Source organism: Meriones unguiculatus, chromosome 17 (assembly GCF_030254825.1).
Source record: "Meriones unguiculatus strain TT.TT164.6M chromosome 17, Bangor_MerUng_6.1, whole genome shotgun sequence".
NCBI classification, from domain to species: Eukaryota; Metazoa; Chordata; class Mammalia; order Rodentia; family Muridae; genus Meriones; species Meriones unguiculatus.
In genome coordinates, this window is record NC_083364.1 from 65200157 (window position 1) to 65224345 (window position 24189).

Below are 24189 nucleotides of genomic sequence, written 5' to 3' on the forward strand. Positions count from 1 at the left end.
AGCTTGGAAAGAAATCTTCTTTCTAAGAACTTCCCAAAAGCTTGCTGACCATACTCATATGCAGAGTAATTCTAGGGATCTACCATTATTTTCAGAAACTCTCAATATGTAGAACTGGCTGAAAATCAGTTCATACTGGTGTGCTGAAAGACTTTTAGGAGATATTTCAGGAAATTTGAATCTCAAATTCACTTACTGAGGGTCTTCATTATTATTACTGCTCAAAGATGAACAAACCCTTGAGTGCCGGTGGCATGGTGTGCACTAGATGTGAACACAGAGAGGTAGACTTTTCCAGAAGGCTCTCAGGACGTCTGACATTGCTCCTGTGAGGTCAGACAGGCCATGTGGAAAGAAGGTGAGCTCTAACTCACATTGTTAATGTGGAGATGTTTCCCAGGATCTAGGCTATCTACAGCATTCTCACAATCTGATATGGTTTCTCACTATTTTATGTAGATATTTAATGTAAAATAGGTTGGTATTTGAAAGAGACCATCAAAGTGAGCTCTTGAATTTCCACACATTTTGAACAGGATTGTAAGAAAGAAAGTTTTTCATGGGCTGGACACTATCTCCTAACTAAAACTCAAGGAAAATATCCTAAAGAAGAATCAAGAGCCATAGAAGAGAATTCCAGCATGGCTCTGTTCATGTTTTCTAATATTTTTCTTAAACATGTGGAGTACAAATTCAGGTAACAAAGAGGTATATATATGAGACCACTGACATGGGGAACCGAGATAATTACTACGGCAGTTCACTGACCATAGAACCTTGATACTTCATCATATGTTAGTATTAATATCAAGAGAAATGAGGTTTTTTTTTTTTTCAAATGAAGTAAGAGCTTATATTAGATTCTGAGCAAAGCATAACACACATCACAATATTGGTGGGCCTTCTCTACTTGGTTGGAGGCCGTATGAAGTGGAAAGGAAGACTTGCAGGGCTGTTTTCTTTAATGTCTTTGCTAGCCACCTTTCAAATATTATCAGTTTCTTTTGGTATAAATCCTTTTACAAAACTTTTAGGACAAATTGGATGAATACATAGAGCAGACTAATCTCTTTAAGTTAAGTATAACCCTGATCTATGAGGTCTTTTCTTTTAACTGTGAAGGACTGTGAAGCTTTGACCTTGGGGTCTATGTTTGGTTCTGTTGATGGTGCTGGTTTTTCTTCTTTGCAGGATAAGAACTCTGGACTCCAGTTTCCTAGCAGCTCTTCCCAGGTGGTTTATGATCTGTGACTTTTCACAAACACTCAATCAGATGTGGTAAGTACCTTCTCTCTTGTCTCTCCTCTCAACACACCTTCATTTACATACTTTTTCACACGCACACATTCATGGAAAAACGTTTTGGTGTTCTATTGACTGTCTGTGCTATTCATTGTAGCAGTCATAGGAAGAATTCTGGATGTAGTGTTTGTGACTGGAAAAAATAAAATAAGATCAGGCTGTGCAGGTGACTACAGTGGTGAGTGTGAGAGAGCCCATAAAGCAATACAGAAAAGAAACACAGCTGCCTGGCACCAACTGCAGGAGAAGGCCAGGGCAGCTGCTGCCTTAGAGTGGCTGCGGGGCAGAGCTCATTCCCAGAAGCAGTTGCTAATGCAGAAATAACTCCCAGGCTAATCTCCTACCCAACTCAACAAGTATTTGGAGAACAATAGGAATGTGGCAGGGTTTCTTCCAGAATCAAAGACACAGGACACTTGGAGTGTATTTCCTTTCTTCAGTGGTTCATTCTTTAAGATAGGAGACATGTCCACCTTGGGAAAATGTGTGAGCATACACCAGGTAGCTAGCAGCCACTTGTACTTGCAAAGGATCTAAGGGACGACACTATTAGTTTTATTTTTAATGGAATAGCTGTAGTCAGTAATTAACAGTGGGGACACCACACACCACTTCCTGCGTATTTCATTCTTTAAATGGTGAAACCTTAGATTCTTTAAATTATAATAAGGGCTTTGGAAGAGGGGTATTGTAAAGCTCTTGCTTTAAATAGTTTTAAAACAGTTTTTTTTTACACTTTTGAGACAAAAATACGTATCACAAATTCATTTTTTCCACAGCAGTACTGTCGTCATTAACGTTAGATTTAGATCACTCCTATTAGAAAGTTGTCAAAAAGAGGAAATTATTAAGCTATGTTCAAAGGCCGGTTCTCATTTGGTGCCCACACTGGACATTTTGTGAAACTCAAGTTATTATCGCCTCTCCAGGCTAAGGGAATAGCAGGAAATGGGCAAAGGAAAGAATGACACAGGTCTGTGGAGGTGAGTGCTCAGAAAAGGCACATCTTAGCTCCAGGAATCCTTGCTGGGAGAATGTCATTAAGAAAAAGTGACCTTTCTGTATTCCCTAGACTAAACTGTGAAACATTTTTGAAAAGCATAAAATCTTTATTTATGGTAGGAATGTTTGAAATTCGAAAGATAAATGCCATTCGGAATGCAAGCATGTTCTAAGCATCTAATATGTAATGAGACACAGCTGTAATAACAGCCACTGAACCAGGGGCCTCTCTATATCATGTCATTAGTTGACTTGTTATAAGCTGATCTTCAAGCCCTTTTTATAAGGGCCACTGGGGTAAGCAGGAAATATATCACACACTGAACATCTGTGGTTCCTTTAGGAAGCTCTGCTCATATCAGTTTTCAAGCTCTATCCAAGGCTACATATAACACTCAGAAGCATGGTTCTTAACTAGAAGAATAGGAAATTTAAAACACAAAGGTTTTTAATTTTCAAAGATTAGAGAGGACAGTCTTGGCTCTGCCTAGGGCTTTAGTAGTAGTATGGGTTTTCTTGTACTTGTTTAGTGTATTCTTATAAATTTCTAGCCTATGTGTTTGCTACATAAGATTCTGAAAGCAATTATTTTTCCATGTGAGATGTTATTCAGAAAACAAATGTCAAGTTCTTCAGCCATTACTCTAGTGAGTTTCCATGTTGAGAGACTGGACTTAAACCCTCATAATTATCTATGTAATCCCCATGATGCCTCTTTTATTTACTTATATCTACCTTGTCATAGAAAAAGTTGTTCTATTTTATGATATTTAGTGACTAAATGACAAATAATGCCAATCTCATTTAATGAGTTTAATGACAAGTGAAGTAAGTATAGAAACAAGCAAGGGTATATGTTAACTCTATGAAATATTATATTCCATAAAAAATCTTGTTCTATAAACGGGTATAAAAGCAGTAAGTACCCCTGAAGACTGACTGTTAGGAGGTTTTATAAGAAGCTATAAGCATACTCTGAAAAAATATAAAGCCTCAGGAGAGAACAAGAACATATTTTCTCACAGGTTCAAGTTTTTTTTCTAGAGTATTTTATGATGAAAACAGAAACGAAATACACCAAATGAAAGCATGACTTTTTCCTTTCTATGAAGGTCCTTGAAATCTATCTACAAATCTGTATCTGTCTGTTTGTCCAAATAAGCAATCTATCATCTATCTATCTATCCATCATCTATTTATGTATCTATGTATCTAGTATTCATTTAACTATCATCTACCTATTTAAATACCATCTATCTATATATTTAACTATCATCTATATTAACTACTGTCTATCTGTTTATCATCTATAACTATCATCTGTCTATCTATCTGTCTTCTATTTATTTATCTGTCAACATCTACTACCTGTCTAAACCCTCCTCTCTGAGGATACAAGGTCATACTATGCACCTCATAAGGGACATAAAATATTGAACATTTTGTGCCATTTAGTTTCAGTGCCATAGATTTAGGTTTGTGATAGTCTTTCTGTTTCAGGGTGTATGTGCCCTCTCTCTATCTGTGTGTGTGTGTGTGTGTGTGTGTGTGTGTGTGTGTGTGTGTTTGTGTGGTGTATGGGTAGATATTGGTGTTAGAATAACAAAGAATTAATAGACCTTTACTATCTTAAGTAATGTAGCAAATGATGATACTATAGAGCTGGCTACTATCTTTGAATTCAAGATAAATTACTAGTTGTCTTCATTCAGCTGCAGGTGCTTCTTGGAGCTTAGCTGCTTGGCAGCTGGCTTGCCTGCATTTTTATGGCCAAAGCAATCAATTTCATGCAGCGTTTTTAGAACTTTTCAAAACCACTTGATGAAGAGTTCCTTGAAGATAGTCACCACATCTTAATCATGATTTTGTCCATCATGCATGAGATTTAGTAGTTGGTTCATAATAAGTTCTCTCAATGCTCAGAAAACACACAAAATAGAAATTAATCAAATGCATTATTTATTGCCAAACAGTATCAAGAATTATCTAAATATTTTCTGGTCTTTGAGACTGAATCTCTTGTGAAATGTTCCATGTAGTAATTAAAACTAAAACTATCAAGCATTGGTCACTAGACGAATAGCCAGCACTGTATAAAGTATCATTTTTCACCTTTGTTATTCCCACCTCAAAAATCCTACCGTACACATAACCTGAGTAGAATATGTAAGATAGTTAAAAGTTAAAGCATGGATAGCTTAGTCAGTGACTCACATGCCTAATGTATCAACATAATGATCCGAGCTGAGTTACACATATTAAATCCATGTGAGGTGTTATTCACCTGCAACCCCTGGTGCTAGGGGAAACTGAAGCAGGATGGGTACTGACCGGTCAGTCTCGACAAAAAGTGAACTTCAGGTTTAGGTGGCACAAAAAGAACAAAATAAGATATACAAAGTTCATATGTATGGACATGAGAGCACACCGGAACATACATATGAGTACACAGGTGGGTGGACATGTGTGTGCCTGCATGTGTGTGCACATACACACACACACACACACACACACACACACACACAACTAACGTTGTTCAAATTTATCAAAAGAAAACCCCTGTTTTCTTAGATCTGCTAGACCTCTTTAATATATGGGAGAACTTTATACCTTCTAGAATTCTATATTCTCAGGTCATAGTCAAATATATATTATGTACATATATATATATGAATATATATACATATATATGTATGTATATGTGTATATATATATATATACCTATACATATAGGTATATATATATATGTATACATATAGGTTTATAAACCTATATGTATACATATACATATATATGTATGTATGTGTGTTTATATACATATATATATACACATATATACATACACACACACATATATATATATATACATATATATATATATATATATGTATATATATATACATACCTATAGGTGTATGTAAAATCCTGGTTATAACCTAGCTGTTTTATGTTGAGATTTTAATGAAAAATTGATCTTGTACATATAATGATCAGAGTTGAAAATAACTCAAAATAACAACAGTTCAGACTCTAAGTTCAATAATTAATAAATGGAACCTCTTAACACTGAAAAGCTTCTGTAAAGCAAAGAACACTTTCAATAAAATGAAAATCCAGTCTATAGGGAAAAGATCTTCACCAATCCTACATATGACAGAAGTATAATACACAAAATATATAATGAACTCAAGAAATAGGAACCAATAAAGAAAATAACCCAATTTAAAAATGGGGAACAGAACTAAACAGAGAATTCCCAACAGAGAAATCTCAAATTGTTGAGAATCACTTAAAGAAATGCTCAACTTTCTTGCTTATCAGGGAAAGGCAAATCAAAACAACTCTGAGATTCCATCTCACCAGTCAGAATAGCCTAGATCAAAATCTCAAGTAACAGCACATGCTGGCAAGGGTGTGTAGAAAGGGGAACACTCCTTCATTGCTGGTGGGAATATAAACTTGTACAACCACTTCAGAAATCAATCTGAAGCTTTCTTAGAAAATTGGGAATAACTTAACCTCAAGACCCAGTCATATCACTCCTAGGTATACACCCAAAGGACAGTCTGACATACAACAAATACATTCACTCAACTATGTTCATAGCAGCTTTATTTCTAATATCCAGAATCTAGAAACAACCTAGATGTCCTTCATCTGAAGAATGAATAAAGAAACTGGCACATTTACACAATGGAATACTACTCAGCTATTAAGACCAAAGAAATTATGAAATTTTCAAGCAAATAGATGGATTTCGAAAAGATCACTTAAAAGTAGATTTTAGTCTTATAGTACAAGATAAACATAGTAAAAGGTACAGACCCAAAGAAGATAAGAAATATAGAGGATCCAAGGAAAGATGCATAAATCTCACTTGGAAGGGGAGATAGAATAGACAGAGGTAATGGCTGAAGAGAAGGAAAAATGTAGGAGAGATGGCACAGAGAGTTAAGAGAGTGGAGATCATACCTGAGGAGAGCAAGGGATAGAGAGAGGACAGAAGGCCTGTAGAGAAAGAGAAATTGAGGGTGGGGACATCTCTGTGACAAGCTGAAGACTTAAATCAGGCTAGGCTCTTGGGAGGATATGAGAAGCATTCAAGCAGAGACTCCTAGTAGCAGAGACCATAGAGATTGAAGAGGACATCCTATAACTAAGTCTTCTAGTAAGATAGGGGTAAACCAACCCATCCACAAAAACTTCAACCCAGTATTTATCCTGCCTAGGTATGAGCAAGGATAAAGATAGAGCAGATGGAGCAGAGATTGAAGGAATGCCCAACAGATGCCTGGACCAACCAAAGACCCTATCTGAGAGTGTCAACCTTAGACAGTTGCTCTCTGAGAGGCTCTACCCAGCAGTGTCTCAAAAAAGATGCTGAGACTCAGAGTCAAACATTGGTCAATCCATAGAGAGTGTTTGGAAATAGTGAGAGGAAAGAGAAAAGGACCAGGAACTGATAGGTGTCAATGGCAGCTCAATCTCCAAAGGGGCTTCCTAGTAAGGGGAACAGGGGCTCTCTCTGACATGAATTAGTGGCTGGCTCTTTGATCAGCTCTCCCCGAGTGGGGAACCTTATCAGGCCACAGAGGAAGACAGTGCAGACAGTCCTCATGAGACCTGATAAGCTAGGGTCAGATGGAAGGGGAGGAAGACCTCCCCTATCAGTGGATTGGGGAGGGGCATGCAAGGAGATGAGAGAGGGAGGGTGGGATTGGGACGGGATGAGAGAGGGGGCTACAGCTGAGATTAAAAGTGAATAAATTGTAATAAATAAAAAATAAAATTAAAAAAAATAAAAACAATAGAACCAACTAACCAGGGCCCAGAGTGGTTTGCTGAGACTGAAGGCATCAACAAAGGACGGTGAACAAATTGGATCTAGGCCCCTTCAAAGAGCAGATGGGCAGCTTAGGCCTCAAGTGTGTACTCTAGTAACAGAAGGGGACTGCATCAGACAAGGACTCAATTGCCAGCTTTTAGATCACCTTCCTCTGGCAGGACTGCCTTGACAAGTCACAGGGGAAGAGGAGATCTTCAGTTCTGAAGTGACTTGATGAGCTAGGATGAATGGGGAAGAGAACTCCCCTTTTCTGGGAAAAAGAGGATGGTGAGACAGAGGGGAGAGAGGGCGAAACTAGGAGGGGTGTAAAGAAGGGTCTAAAAGAATGTAAAGTGAATAAAATACATAAATAAGGGGGAAATAGCTCTTAACAATATACCTCAAATGAAACTAATGAGAATCGTCTGCAAAGGCTTTATTCTGCCGTATAAATTCACATCAAGAAATGTGCTCAGATATATTTGGTCCTTGTGGAGTGCCTGTCCTCTCCAGGTCTTACTAACTCCCCCTTCTTTCATATGATTCCCTGCACTTTGCCCAAAGTTTGGTTATGAGTCTCAGCATCTGCTTTGATACACTGCAAGGCTGAGTTTTTTTAGAGTCCCTCTATGGTAGGCTCTTGTCCTGTTTCTTGTTTTCTCCTTCTTCCAGTGGACATTTGTATTTCTAAGTGAGGACTGAGCATCTTACCCCAGGTCCTCCTTCTTGTTTAGCTTCTTTAGGTGTACAGATTTTACTATGTTTATCCTATGTTATAGCTTCCAATTATAAGTGAGTATATACCATGTGTCTTTCTGCTCCTGAGATATTTCATTCAGGATGATCTTTTCAAGATCCCACCATTTGCCCGTAAATTTCACTGAGCTCAAGGGTCTTTTCTGAGACTGCTTCTCCAACCAAAGACCATTCATGGATATAACCTAGAACCCTTGCTCAGATGTAGCCCATGGCATCTCAGTATTCAAGTGCATACCCTAGTAAGGGGAACAGGGACTGTCTCTGACAGGAAGTCGAGTGGCTGGCTCTTTGACATCCCCCTCCACCGCCGAGGGTTCCACTGCCGAGGAAGGAGCAGCCTTGCCATGCCACAGAAGAAGACATTGCAGCCAGTCCTGATGAGACCTGATAAGCTAGGGTCAGATGGAAGGGGAGGAGGACCTCCCCTATCAGTGGACTTAGAGAGGGGCATGGGAGGAGATGAAGGAAGGAGAGTGGGATAGGGAGGGAATGAGGGAGGAGGCTATAGCTGGGATACAAAGCGAATAAAATGTAATTAATATTAAAAAATAAAAATTTATTAAAAAACAAAACAAACAAACAAAACAAAAAGAAAAAAAAAGAAATGTACTGTGTTCTAACACTCATTCCTTAATTGAAACACTGCCAATATATCTCACTGGTCAACTGTGAAAAACTTTCTGAAATCATTTTAATAGAAAGGAAATAAAACTGGCTTAATTCAATGAAAGAAAAAAGTGTTGTCTCCTGAAAACAGCCATAAAGTAGTATATCCTTAGAGGACCCACACAGTATTACCCATTACAGACATTTTTTTAATTAAAATTTTACATTAATTACAGTTTATTTACTTTGTATCCCAGCTGTAGCCCCCTACCTCATTCCCTTGCAATCCTACCCTCCCTCCTTCATCTCCTCCCTTCCCCTTTCTCACTCCACTGATAGGAGAGGTCCTCCTCCCCTTTCATTTGACCCTAGCTTATCAGTTCTCACCAGGACTGGCTGCAATGTCTTCCTCTGTTGCCTAGCTAGGCTGCTCCTCCTACTGGGGGTGGGGAGGTCAAAGAGTTAGGCACTGAGTTCATGTCAGAGACAGTCCTGTTCTCCTAACTAAAACACCTACTTGGAGAATGAGCTGCCATGGGCTACGTCTGAGCAGGGGTTCTAGGTTATATCCATGCATGGTCCTTGGTTGGAGAATCAGTCTCAGACAAGCCGCTGTGCCCAGATATATTTGGACCTTGTAAAGCTCCTGTCCTCTCTAGGTCTTACTAACTCCCTCTTCTTTCATATGATTCCCTGCACTCTGCCCAAAGTTTGGCCATGAGTCTCAGCATTTCATCTTTAAAGATGAAAGATATAGGACCCAACATAATTGGTCAAACAAGCCAACCAGATAATATGCCTTTTTTTAAAACATAGTTTAATGGAGGTTAATTTACTTTTGAGAAAAATATCAATTTTCTCTTCTCCACTATGCACCAAACTTATTAAAATGTACTTCAAAAACAACAATAACAGTAACACAATGAATACAAGTTAAAGATAGAGCTTCCATAAAGAACTGCAGAATCTTCCTTTCTTGGATTAGTGGAATCCATGGCAAAAAATTGTTCTAAATCATGAGTCAGAATGCATTGTTGCACATTCTTTGTTATCTCTTTTTTTCCCTGTGTGTCTTTCCTTTTATTTCTTCAGTCTTTGAAGATATGTGTGGCTTTATTGTCCATTGATTGATGTTATAACTACTTTTATTAGTCATCTATTGTTAGGCTTGCTTTGGGGAATTCTCAGAACTAAAGAACAAATGTATCCTAATTTCTATCATTTTTTTTCTATTATATACTCTCAAAGACACCTCAATGGACAACATAGTTGATGTATAAGTATACACACATTTTGGGGTAACCTAACAAGCTAGGTTACCTAGTACACTAGATGTCATATCACATAACATATGAGATCTCTACATTTTGAAATGTGGAAGTTCAACCACTAAAGTTAAGAATTTGCAATCCTATACTTCAATGTTTATTTATGTAATATTTATACATTTCTGATTTTAAAACTAAAGGCCCCTTTACCACCAATTGAACAGTAACATTTCCATTATCTTGGAGCTAGCACACAGCAAACATAAGAACTTTTTCAGGAATATGTGGTTTCTATCATCATAATCTGCATAACAGTCTGTGTAGCAATTGTTAGGCCAAACATTTTGGAAAAGATAACATTCTAGCTTAAACCAATAGCTCACTTATACTCATTTTAAAGCAAAATTTGGACAGGAGCTCTACTAGGAGACCATCAGAGCTGAAAAACCTGGGCCCAAGGGGTACTGCAGAGACTGATACTCCACACAAGGACCATGCATTGAAAGGACCTAGTCCCCTGCTCAGATGAATTTCATAGACTGCTCAGTTTTCAATTGGGTTCCCTAGTAAGTGGTATAGGGACTGCTTGTGACATGGACTCAGTGGCTGTCTCTTTGATTACCTCCCCCTGAGAGTGGGCAGCCTTGCCAGACCACAAAGGAAGACAATGCAGCCAGCCCTGATGAGACCTGAGAGGCTAGGGTCAGATAGAAAAAGAGAAGGTCCTGCCCTGTCAGTGAACTATGGAAGTAGCATAGAAGAGGGATGGAGGGTGGTATTGGAAGGAGATGAGGGAGGTGGCTACAGCCAGGATACAAAGTAAATAAATTGTAATAATAAATAAAAAAATAATAATTTTTAAAAATTGGAATGAATTAAACAAATAAAATTTGAAAATGCAAAATATATTTGCCTCATCATTACATGAAGTACATGGATTCATAGCTGGGTTTTAGACTCAAGCTTCTTTCTTTCTGCCTTTCAGATGCTGTTTTGTTTTAGTCATATTTGTTTCAGCGAGACAATGTGTTGTCATCCCATTAATGCATGATGTAGTTTGCATTAACTTCCTTCCCTAGAATATACTCTTAATTTTTAATATTGAGTGATGCTATCATCTAGAGTTACATATACAGTGACATTATTGCTGCACATTATATTTAAACATGCCATCTTTGGTATGTTTTGAGACAAAAGTGTAAGAAAGCTTTCTGGCTAATAATGAATAAAAATGGGGGATATAGACAAACAGGTGTGGGCTTATAGGAAATATTATAAGAAGCCTTAACCCCTCGTTGGAATATCCTGCGTCAGTTCTAGAACTAGCAGTGGTGGTGTCCTAGGTCTGAGTAGGTTCAGGAGACCATTGCCCCCAGGGGCGAGACATGCTCCATGCCAATTGACTAACTCCATGTTTTCCTCCAATTTTGAAAGTCATTTAAGGTTCTTAAATTATTTTTCCCTTTTTTCTTAAATTTTTCATCAATTACACTTTAGTCATTCTGCATCCCCCCATAAGCCCCTCCCTCCTCCCCTCCCAATCCCACCCTCCCTCCTCCCTCTGCTTGCATGCCACTCCCCAAGTCCACTGATAGGGGAGGTTCTCCTCTCCTTTCTGATCTTAGTCTGTCAGTTCACACCAAAAGTGGCTGCATTGTCCTCTACTATGGCCTGGTAAGGCTGCTCCCCCCCAGAGGGAGGTGATCAAAGAGCAGGCCAATCAGATTATGTCAGAGGCAGTCCCTCTTCACATTACTATGTAACCCAATTGGACTCTGAACTGCCCTGGGCTACATCTGTGCAGGGGTTCTGGGCTATCTCCATGAATAGTCCTTGGTTGGAGTATGAGTCTCTTGGAAGTTCCCTGTGTTCAAATTTTCTTGTTCTGTTGCTCTCCTATGATGGAGCAGCTGAGAGTGGCCATTGTCACAGTAAATTCTACCAGAGTGGACGCAGGACTAGCCACAGGATTATCAACATGGATTGCTGCAGCCATGAATCATCTGAAGGAATGGGCGGGCACGGGAGCGTTAGCAGGCCTTCTGGTGTTGGTCTCCTTGGTTTGCCTGTGGTATATATGCAAGATTAGAGTCTCACAACAGTGTGATGCAGACATGATCATTCAGGCCTTTACAGCCATTGAAGCAGGACAGTCTCCCCAAGCATGGTTGGATACCATAAAAAGCTAAAATGATACGCTCAGGATGCGAGGCTAAGCACTGCACTCAGGGTCAGCCGCTTTGGACCCAGAGAAGAGCATGTCTGATTGCATGCGGGTTGATGCCCCAGGTCCCGCCTCTGAGAAAAAGGTATCGGACGGGTCTGATGCTCTTTGGGTGGATGACACCTAAATGAACATCGGTACAAAGTCCCAATTTATTTCTAATATCAGAGATCAGACCTCTACTCTTGCCTGATGCGTCTAAAACAAAAAGGGGGAACTGTAGAGAGCTGCGGAATGCTATGCCTTAAAGATGGAGCTGGTTTCCGCCTTCCACCTTCCCTATGGTGAGTGCTCTCTGTCACGAACAACTCCACATTTGGCTAAGGCCGAGGATCTGGCTTGCTTCCATGTATGTGGACCTATCTGCATTGCCCACGTGGCACGCCTGGGTTGGCTACCCAGAGGCTATTTAAGCTGTGGGCTGGCTTTCCCCAGGGTCTGAGGATTGTTCAAGGTTCCTGAATAAACTGCATTGAAAAAAAAAATGCTTTCTGTCCAATAATAATTTTCAAATGTTGGCAGAATTATCATAATAAAAAGTAAGTTAGCACCCAAAGGCCATTCTTTTCTATCTTTAGAGGTTACATTTACCAGATTTCATCTTCTAGATGATTATTGGTATTCTTTGCCTTGGAAATATGTTTTTGGAGAAGCCTCAGTTAAAAGTGACCATAACATGTGTGTTTTTCTGCTTCTGGGTTACCTCACTCAGGATGATCTTTTCTAGTTCCATCTATTTGCCTGCAAATGTCATGATTTCCTTGCTTTTAATTGCTGAGCAGTATTGCATTGTGTAAATGTGCCATAATATCCATTTATCAGTTGAGGTACATGGTAGGTTATTTCTAGATTCTGGCTATTATGAATAAAGGTGCTATGAACATAATTGAGCAAATGTCCTTGTTGTATGGTTGAGTATATTTTGGTTAATTGCCCAGGAGTGGTATACCTGAATGTTGAGTTAGCACTATTCCTAATTTTCTGAGAAAGCGCAAGACTGATTTCCAAAGTGATTGTACCAGTTTACATACATGCATGGTATATACTCACTTATAAGTGGATTTTAGCCATATAATACAAGATAAATATACTAAAATCTATAATCATGAAGAAATTAAACAACAAGGAAGACCCTAGGTAAGGTGCTTAATCCTCATTCAGAAAAACAAACAGTGTAAACATTGGAAGTGGGAGAAGGCAGTGAACAGGGCAGGAACGTACCACAGAGGGTCTCTGAAAGAATCTATCCAGCTGGGCATCAAAGTAGATGCTGAGACTCATAGCCAAACTTTGGGCAGAGTGCAGAGTATCTTATTGAAGAAGAGGGAGATTGAAAGATCTGGTGAGGACAAAACCTCCACAAGGGTACAAACATAGCCAAAAATTATAGGCTCAATTGTTCCTACTGAGATTGATGAATCAACAAAGGGCCATGCATAGAGAGGACCTAGACCACCGGCTCAGATGTAACCTATGGGCAGCTCAGTCTTCATAGGGTTTGCTAGTAAGGGGAGTAAGGGCAATCTATGGCATGTACTTGGTTCTCTGCTCTTTGATCACCTCCCTCTGTTGAGGTGGCCTTACTTGGTCACAAAGGAAGAGGATGAAGCCAGTTCTGATGAAACCTGCTAAACCAGGGTCAGATAGTTGGGTAGGAGAACCCCCCTATCAAAGGACTAAGGCAAGGTCATAGGGGGAGAAGAGGGATTGAGGGTGGGACTGGAAGAAGATGAGGGAGGAGGAAACAGCTGGGATACAAAATGAATAAATTGTAACAATAATAAAAAGAGTGACCATACATCAACTAGCACACATGGTGTCCATAATTACAGTACTAAGGGTTAGTGATGTAGACTTGACAACAATATTCTTCAATTTAGCCAGTTCCCAAATGGTCCCCATTTGCTCATATTCTACATCTTTAAATTTACATAAATGTTTAAGTAAGTGTCTCAACTAACTAAATATGATTTTGTTTTTATTCAGCTTATTGCCTGTCCTGTATCTATGTAAGATTTCTACATTACTAGAGCATGTTGAGACAACATTGATGTGATAGTGGTTCTGATAAACTGGGACACATCACTGTAGGAAGATAGTCTCAAGTACCTCAGTCATCTGCCCCATACTTAAACCAGAAGAGCTCACTCACCACAGAAGTAAAAGGCACTATGAAATTTATAGCATGTATTGATATGCAATCCCTGGGATAGAGTTAGACATCATATGTTGAAAGAAGCAAAAATAAGGTTTCAGTTCTCATGGTTCCCCCCTCCTTTTTTTCCCATAACCTTTCAGAGAAAAACAGTAGCATGCAGGGGGATGCACTGGTAGTCAGCTGTTCTTGACTATATTGGTAGTAGATTTTTATTACATGTCAGTTTTCTATCGCTCTTCATGGATGCTACAAAATGTTTTGACTGGTAGAGTGTTCTATTGTCTAACACAACTACCAGAAGTGTAACTGAATTCTAAAACGCAATTATGTAGGTATTCTAGCAACAAGGAGCGCTGGGTTCACAAAAGACCAAGCTGAGTAATACCTTTATATTCATTTTGGAAAGTTGCTCCTCTTGAAAGGTGAAAGTCTGAATAGTTGTCCTTGACAGGAAGTGCTTTCCTGTCATGGCTAAGTCTGACACAACATCCCAAGAGAAAACAAGGTAGATAGATAGAACTTAAATAAAGGAATAAAACAATAGAGCATTAAGTTTAGCCAATAGGTCTATTTTTCCTAATAGCTTTATTTTTAAAATATACAATGTTTGTTAAGATTTTGTAACTCTTTACTTTTCTGTCTACTAATGGATAATGCTATTTTCTTCAGTGGAATAGCAGGTCACAAAACTGTGATTGAAATATCCCAATGTAATTTACAAGTAGTAAAACACCATGTGATGCCCCATTAACTGAAAAAAATTTAAGTATCAGCTTAAAATAAATTGAAGTAAAATAAAATAATTTTCAGAACTTGTTAAAACATTAAAATTAATTAGTAACAAAGTTATAATAATCTTGGGTTAACAAAATTTTAAAAAGAGAGAAATTATGCATGCATTTAATTTTACGCTTTTATCTGATCATGATTTCTGTTGTTATTCCAAAGCAGGATTGTGTTTCCACTTTTAAATTAAAAGGATGGAAGAAGTCATTTAGGGAAAGCAGAGAATGGAAAACGCTCAATACATCGAACAGCCTTTGAGGTATTATCCCTTTGTAGATGACTTAATGGTGCATCAGTAGGAAACGTGAATTAATCTAAGCCATTCTACGTGTCCATGTTGTGCACCGCGAAAACTGTGAAATTCCCAGCGTGACACCCATCATCTAGAAGTCATCAAGAAAATTAGCCTCTTTCATTCATATTTTATTTGAATGTGATTTGAATTTATATTCATTACTTATTTATTGGTATGTTTTTGTTGTCACTGCAAGCACCCACTGAGCTAGCTCTTCAGTCCTACTTGTTACTGTGAATAAAATTATATTATAGATAAAACACAGTTAGCCATTTGTTCCTACCACAGGAATATTAGTAGAATATTTAACAATACATGATGACTATGAGTTAATGCCTTTATTTTTATTAAAGTTTTAATTTATATTCTTTAAAAACTTGCTTGAAAAAATAGGAGTAAATAGCATATTATCTATAATTAACTTTACAGTGACTCCTAAGTAATACAATGTGGGAAAAGAAAACAAACCCAGTGTTAACAATTAAGTTTGAAAAAAATCTAGTCAAAAGTATATTGTCATAATATATACTATTATCTTATTTTGTAACATTTGATACTTATCAACATATTTTTATAAAAATTCTATACATGAATTCAAAATTTCAATGGTTAATTAAAGAAAAATTATAAGATCAGTTTACTACAGGGAAATGGTGAGTTTGAGACTGTGTTTATAGGTGAAGAAGAGTTAAAGTAAAATCAGAAAAAAGTAATATGGGCTTTCATGGTGCAACAAAACAGATAAATCGACCAAATAACTCTGGCATCTAAGCCTCAGGGATCATTGCAGAAGAGGTGGCAGAAAGACAGTAATCGCCAGAGTATTGGGAAGTTTGCTATGAGACCACCCTTCCTTGTAATATCAGAAATTGCACCCATAAGGCTTCACTGTAACTGTACAAACACAAACTGAAAAGAATAACAACAATAGGAATGCCAAAGCGGAGAGGGGAAAGCTCATGACACTCAACCCTACACAAAGACCTATGTGTAATTAAGAAATGCTGAGAGCTTCTGACTGGTTATCCAATACCAAATGTCATTCAAGAAAAAAATATATTCAAATAACATATAGCCTTAACAGGTTGTACTTATGTATTTAGGAATATGTTTGTATATATGTATGTGCAAACATACAACCACTTTAAATATGCATACAGAATAACACTTTAAAAAGAGAGAGAGAGAATGAGGCAGAAAGATTGTAAGAGCCAGAGGGAATGGATCATACCCAGGAAACAATGGTTTCCAGATGAAACAGGACTGATGCACACATGAACTAACACTGTAGCAGCATTAACAGAGACTGCACAGGTTTAAGGATGATGGGGGGTCTCAGTGTTGAAAGGACGAATTAGACAAAAGCTTCCATCAATTAAAAGTTTGATTTGAAAATTAAATCAAATGTAGAATGAGACTCTAAAAAAGAATTTATAACATCTACAGTAAACACATGTATTTCAATTTACAGAACAATTTTTGTTGTCCTTGAGCTATTTATCTAAGAAAAAAACAAAACAAAACAAAACTTGAAACACACAGACCAAAACAATAATAAAGCCAATAAACAAAACATGGAAGAACACAGATTAAAAGAATTTCTAAAGAGATTCATTCTTTAACATAATATTAATTTAAAATAAATAGAATTCAGTGAGTCTAGATGAAACAACATTTACATTAGATCTAGAGATAAAACATAACATTTTCATTTCCCTCTACAATGTTATTGGCTTCATGTTTTCTCTCAAGTGTGACTCCTAGCTCTAAAACTTCACATGAAAGTAGATAACCTGAAGTATCTGAAGAAAGTAGGGAAAGATAAGTAATCAAAGTTACCATGGGATAAAGGAAGCTATAAAGAGAATACAGGTTATATAAGGGATGGAATGGGGAAATGGGGATGGGCATTAATTAAAGAGGGAAGTTGGAACAATTACAGAAGAGGAAGGATGGTGGTAAAAATAACATTAAATTTGTTTCAAACAATGATTAGAAATCATGTTATCTTTAACATGACTAAGTCACAGAGCATGTACACACACACACACACACACACACACACACACACGATGAGCCTCTTAATTGGTTATCCAACACTAATTATTCATCCCTGGAATCATATACATGTAAGTAATAGTAAGCATACTAGGGAAATTGTGTTTATATTTTATGAATTTATTTTTGTATATGTAACATAAAAAAGAAAAGGAAACCATGAATTTGAAAGGGAGCTCGAAGGGGTGCCACTGGAGGAGGTGGAGGGAGGAAAATAAGGAGGGGAAGGATGGGACAACAAAAAATTAAAAAAAAAAGAGGCAATGAACTTTGAAGAGAGCAAGAAGAAGTAGGTAGGAGGGTTATGAATGAGAAAAGGGAAGGGGGAAATGATATAATTATAATAAACTCTTATCAATGGAAATAATGTAAAACTGTCTTAATTCCAAATATTTTTAAATAAAATTTTAAAAAGTAGAATAGCGAAAGTCTTCTGAGAATGATGTAGTAAATAATAATAAGATCCAGTCTGAATGGTGGAGATGATGAGGACACTTTTGTGCAGAATCTTTTTTAGAACCACATGGTAATAAATAGCAATGACCAGCTGGTCATGACAAATATTTCCACCAAGGCCACTGTCCATCTTCCGGTCAGCATTCCTGTTTTTTGCTTCACAGGGCATGTCACTGAATGTCAGCATGAATATGATGTGGAAGTAGAGTTGGGTGGAAGACAAAAAAATTTGAAGTCTTGATGGCATGTTGGGGACATGTCTGGATATCTTCCTGCAGTAGTATTTGAACAGAAAAAAAAACTCAAAATTTTATGAATTCTCTGAATGTATCCCTTCTCATCTGAATTTGTTATTTGCTATAGGATGTTTAAAATTCATGTATCTAATAATGTAGATAAAGACTAAATGGATGGATTTTCTATCAGTGGAATGTGTATTCCTAGAAGTGAAAAGTAAATATCCCTACTTAAAGGGAAAAAGAAAAAAAAAGTGGGAATTTATTTCAGGTTGTAATTTTAAGATGTTTATTTTGCAATCTGTAATTCTTCCTCTACGTGTTTGACTTGAGCTTTGATGGATACAAGCTTTATGTAGGAACCATGTTTATTTATTTTTTCTTATCTTACTGACTTTGTGCAATCATTGAGAACTGAGAACTAATATCTAAATTTGCCATATAATTCTCTACAATGTAGAAGGTACCTAATGGAGTGATTTTTGCAAAGCTTTGACAATGTAATCAAGAGAAGGATCAGTAAACTCAATCTTAAACTGAAATAAAGGGACACATTCACTTTTGCCCTTTATATTCAACATAGAGATAAGAGAAGGAATGAGAGCACCACCACATCCCTTCAAAGGCAAAAAGGGAGGGTTATTTTTATAAGGCTACCAGCCCATTAACCTTCACAGATTAAGACTAAAGTAAAACAAAGACGTATTCGCAATAGACATGGTGTTGCTTACATATAACCATGCTTGTGTACCTTAACCTAGGGGTTGAAGCTAGAACAAAGACCTCTGCCCCCACAGCATGCAAAATGAATCAGACACCATGGAATGGATTTGTCATTTCTGTTTTCTACTGAGGTCAAATCTCTGTCTGCACTCTAAAGAAACAGGAGTGGACTTAGGAAGAATCACAGATAATGCCTGTTGGATCTCTGCCTTGTGCTATGATTTGTAACTGGCAGTGGGGGTGGCAAGCACAAATTCATATATTTTTCAAGGTCTTGGCCACAATCACATATATTTTAAAAGGTCTTGGCCTTTCTCTGGATGCCTTGTTACCTCTCCTCTCTTTCTGTATATATTCAGAACTACTAATTTTCTGATTAATGTATTACCATCTGATTAATGTATTGCCAGAAAGCCAGAGGGAAATGATAAGATAGGATATAAGGAGCTCTTGCTTGTTTTCAAATGTTTTTGTTTGACTTAGGAGATAATTAGAGCACAGATTGATGTTCCTGTTTAAAGATAGTAAATCAACCGCAAATAGAAGATTTGAGTAAATCATTACCACATCATTATAACTTTAGGATTCTCATGTTCACCGGATAGGAGAAACCATAGCCACCATCTAATATATAATGAGAATTATTCATCTTTCATATAAAGACAGTTAAATAAGCTGAAGTTCCACATTTTAAGTTGAATAGTAATAAATATTAAATACCATTAAACGCTATAAAGTAAATTCCTGCTCTAGTGGGGATATGATCTAGCATTAAGAGGAACAAAGCAGGTTTCCTAAGAAAGATTAAAGTAATAGTGGACAAACGCCCCGATAAAGTCACATCTTTTTCACAGATGATGTTTATGCAGTGCTATGTGAGAATATTAAAGAAAACTACGTTTTCATCAAGATGAGAGATTAGAAACAAAGTTAGGGGAAAACAAAACCAAGGGTTGAGGACTGGAAAGGCACATGTTTGAATATATACCCTGAAAGGAGCAATATTCACGGTCCTGTCAGGGATTGGATACTCCTCAAGGGAGTAGGATGATAGTCATCAAATGGTGAGGTTTTTCTTGATAACTGAGTTCTGGGAAAATGAAGGTAGACCTGAGCTACTGAGTTTAGGTATAATTTTGTGTATTTGAGGACTAACCTTCTCAGTTGCATTTCTATTCTAACTTCCCAAATTAGAACTGTTAAAAATTGAGCTATTTGTTAAGAATATCCAGCAGAGACATATTACAGAGTAGTTATCCAGTTTAGGCTGTGGGTGATACTTGTTAACTGCAGTTAAAGGAAACTTCTTCATACAGAAAGATGTTATAATTTTGTTTTTGTTGCTTTGGGAAAAAAACCAAAAAACCAAAACAACAACAACAACAACAACAAAAACCCTCCAGAAATAAAGCTAAGAGAGAAAGGTTTTCCTTTAGCTCACAATACAAGGTGATAGTATATTATTTGGGAGAAGTCAAATGTGACAGGAATTTTAAAAGCTAGTCATTGTCACCCATAGTCAAGCTCAGGGAGAAAAAAAAAGACATACTTGCTAGCTTGCTTCTATTCAGCTAAATTTCCCCACTTAAAGAAAAACAACAAAACAAACAAAACAAAACAAAACAAAAACTATGGCACTTAGGGATTTCTCATATTAAATAAGTGAGTAACTATGTATGAATCCAATTTAAGCAATATAACACTACATATAGCTTTTAAGTGCCTGTCTAACCTTTGCAAACCTCTAATGCCTGATAGGTTCTTCAGGTTTAAACATGTTTCAAGGAGCCCCTTACCCTCAAGGTCCCAACTAAACACCAGCAGATTTAAAACAGTTTTGAAATCACCTTGCAAACGTGGTTTATTCTGATTCAGAGAATTAAATTGAATTACCACAATTGTGTAAACATGAGACCAGGAGAGTAATTTAGGGTTTCCTTTCCATCTCCCCATGCAACCATGTTCTCCTTGTTTTTTCTGTTCACACCAGGCTTGCTTGGACATGGCAGCTGAAGTCCTAAGCTGCCAAGGTGTACTCACCAGCTTGATTGGTTGTGATGCTCACTGCAGCAAACTGTCTCGGTGTTGAACTCAGCTCTGACACCCCATTAATGGCATCGATCTCAAAGGTGTAGTTAGTGTGTGCCAGGAGGTCTGTCACTGTCACCGTGGTGTTGGTCAGTCCGAGCTGCCGAGGGAGGAAGCGGACGTGGGGGCTGCAAGGCTCGCACTGCCTGATATTCCACCCACATTTTTTACATATGATGTTGAAGGTAATATCCTTCCGGCCCCCTGTGTCCAGGGGCCAGCTCCAGTCCAGGATAACTGAGGTCTCATTTATGTTAGAGATAACATTTCTTGGTGGGGAAGGAGGTCCTGCAAAGTAGGAAAAAGATTCCACAAAGATTAATGAGTATCACTTCTGGTTTCTACTACAGGGGAAATAAGAAATTTATAAATGAATTGGAGAGGTAAATAACCATCCTGTCTTTATTATCTCCTCTAATTCATCCTCAGAGGATCCATGAGATTATAGGCACATGGACTCAAGAAGAGAAACCTCCCCAAGCTATGAACTGGGAGTTTCCATTCATGATTAAGAATCTATTCACAATGCCCAACAAAGAAATTTACTACTAAATTCAATACCCTGGTGAATAGTTATGAAAACTTCAGTATTATGTTTGTAAATCTTAGTCCCCCCATCCTTTTATTTACCATGACCTATGACCAAGAGATAGCAAAAGGTAATAAAAAAAATCTCCAAACCTAAACTCCCCATCTGTAACCTCTCCTACCTTGACAAATATATTGTGAGATTCTGAAGTCAGATCCAGAATTTCCTTTTCTTTATAGGGGTTGCACTGCAGGAAGTGCTTTAAAAACTCATTCATTTTGTATGATAAATGTTGCATTTGTGATGAGTCAAGCATGGAGAAGGAAGCAGAGAGTTTTCAGATTGCATATGCAAAACGGAAAGATATGGGCGAATGGTACACACACACAGACACATACCTCAAAAACAAATATCACAGCCACAGGAAGATAAAACAAAACAAAACAAACAAAACATGAAGGCATGGGTTGCAGCAGAACTACTCACGGGTACAAGCCATGGATGGAGGGTCTTTGTCTGCCCGGAAATAATTATTCTCACACCTGCAGTTCATTGAACCATCTTCTTGTGTTGAGCTGTGTGGTGGGCACTTAGCACACTTGGCAATACCATCTGAAGCCTTGTAGAAGCCTGGTCGACAAGCTGCAAACAAAATGGCTCTTTTAAAATTTCAGCAATTGTATTGTATCTTGAAATGTGTAAAACAGATTGCTGGATGTCAGAACATGAATTCTTACAAGTAAAAGCAATTTGTCTCCTCACATAGTTCACAGAAGTAAGTAATGTGGCTAGTGTGATTTCCCCTGTATTCATTTGAATTTGATTTGCACCAAATGCCAACAGAAATAAACTAAAAAAAAAGCCACAAAATTTAAATTATTTTGGCACTGAAGTATGGTGAATTTTTCAACTGCTCTCTTCACAGCTTTCCTTGGCATTGGACAATTTGTGGTGAGAATAAAGCAAAACTATGTCATGATGTAGTCGTTCTGATTCTAAAACATGATGCAGTGTGTGTCCTATCTGTGTTGTAGTTACCACTGAATGGCATGATGACTTGCTTTCACATTTCTATCTGAATATAACTTTGTCTTGAATACTGTAAAAGACTGAAGGGGGAAATCCATAGTGCACTGTGTATTTTAAGATTGTTGAGAGGATTTTCATGAGCTATTATTATTATTATTATTATTATTTTAATTTTGATATTTTTTAACTTATAGGGAAAAGGCATGCCAACAAAATTTAAGTATGCTTTATTATCTACAGCTGAAGCACAATGTACTTTTCTCGTTTGTACTGTGGTAGGTATAAATTGCTACTACGTAAAAGTTTCTTGCAACCTCAAAATCTGTTATATTCAATAAACCTGCAACCTACAAATCTGTACGAAGAATTTGTACAGTCATAGTTAAATAATACCAGCTGATGAAAAAATAACTACTCACATGTTCACTCACATGTAAGAAACATTTGGCGACTAATTTTACTGAGGAGACCCGATAGGCATGAAGGTAAACTTATCCTCAATTCTAATCACAAACAAGAGGGCCCTTGAAGGTCAAGGTCAGGCACACCTTTAATCTCTGAACTTGAGAGATACATGAGGGTGGATTTCTGTGAGTTCTGTGTAGGCCAGTGCTACACAGTGAGACCCTGTCTCCAAATGTCATAAGAAAGAAAGAAAGAAAGAAAGAAAGAAAGAAAGAAAGAAAGAAAGAAGAAAGAAAGAAAGAAAGAAAGAAAGAAAGAAAGAAAGAAAGAGAAAGAAAGAAAGGAAGAAAGAAAAAAAGAAAGAAAGGAAGGAAGGAAGGAAGGAAGGAAGGAAGGAAGGAAGGAAGGAAGGGTAGGGAGAAAGGGAAGGAGGAAGGGAGGGAAGGAGAGAGGGAGGGAGGGAGGGAGGGAGGAAGGAAGGAAGAAAGAAAGCAAAATAAAAGGGCTCTTGAAATGTTACATGAGCTCTAGACTTGCACAGATGGAGTGAAATATGACATACATCATGAAACTTGAATAGAAATGGCCCTTAAGAGTTAATTAAATCAACAATAGATCAATATGTAAGGGCAAGCTATTATTAAGTGACATAAGGCCAGTATTGTAGAATATTTACTCCATACCAAAACCCTTCATCTTGCTTGCTAATAGAGTTCTGATTTTGTCTAGAGTTGTACCATGACAAATGGTACAAAACTATTTTATGTCAAGTAAGAACCAGTGACAAAAATAAAACGAAAAATTGTGAGCAAAACAGTAAAATTAACCAGATGGATGAAAACAACTGTCTGCTTTCTCCATTATACATGATTCTAACCCTCACTGTGAGAACATTATGGCTGTAACTACAGTAGTGTACAGAGAACTGAAGTCTAAGAAAATCAGGATGTGTATGGTGGACTCAGTGATGTATGGTGGACTCAGTGTGTGTCTCAGAATTTCTTCAACGTAGCAAGATCATGGTTTGCATTAACGTAAAATAACCAGAGCCTTGGTGGAGGTGTAGTGATCTTAAGAAATCACACTAGCTGGTGTAGTATGCATGACATCTGAGGACTGACTTTCAGAAAGTAAGCCATGCGTAGCTGAGGACAGATTCTCCACAGCCTGGCACCTCAGAGCTGGCATGGCCGATGCCTCTACCTACCAGCATATATTTATAGCTGAGTCTCAACTCTACAGTTGGTTGTCTACTATCATGTTAATTTTGTAGAGATCCTTATTCCTTCTGGATGGCAACCATATGCTCAACTCAGTGGAATCTTACAACAGCTAAAACAGGCAGCATATCTATGAATCTGCTCATTTTTTATCCTGGATTATTCAAACAAAAGAGGACATGGGGAGGGTATGTGGAGGAAGAATAGGAGAAGAGGAAGC

General features: G+C 37.6%; 1 protein-coding gene across 3 annotated transcripts in view; it reads right to left on the reverse strand.

The window, feature by feature from the left end:
• Positions 1–24189, reverse strand: part of Epha3 (EPH receptor A3) — a 361948-nt gene that overhangs the window by 98448 nt on the left and 239311 nt on the right. For all 3 annotated transcript variants that reach the window (XM_060370614.1, XM_060370613.1, XM_060370615.1), the window contains exons 4-5: positions 21802–21957; positions 20739–21074 (exon numbers count right to left, since the gene is read on the reverse strand). In XM_060370614.1, coding sequence (XP_060226597.1) covers positions 20739–21074; positions 21802–21957 — 492 coding nt within the window. The remainder of the gene's footprint in view (positions 1–20738; positions 21075–21801; positions 21958–24189) is intronic.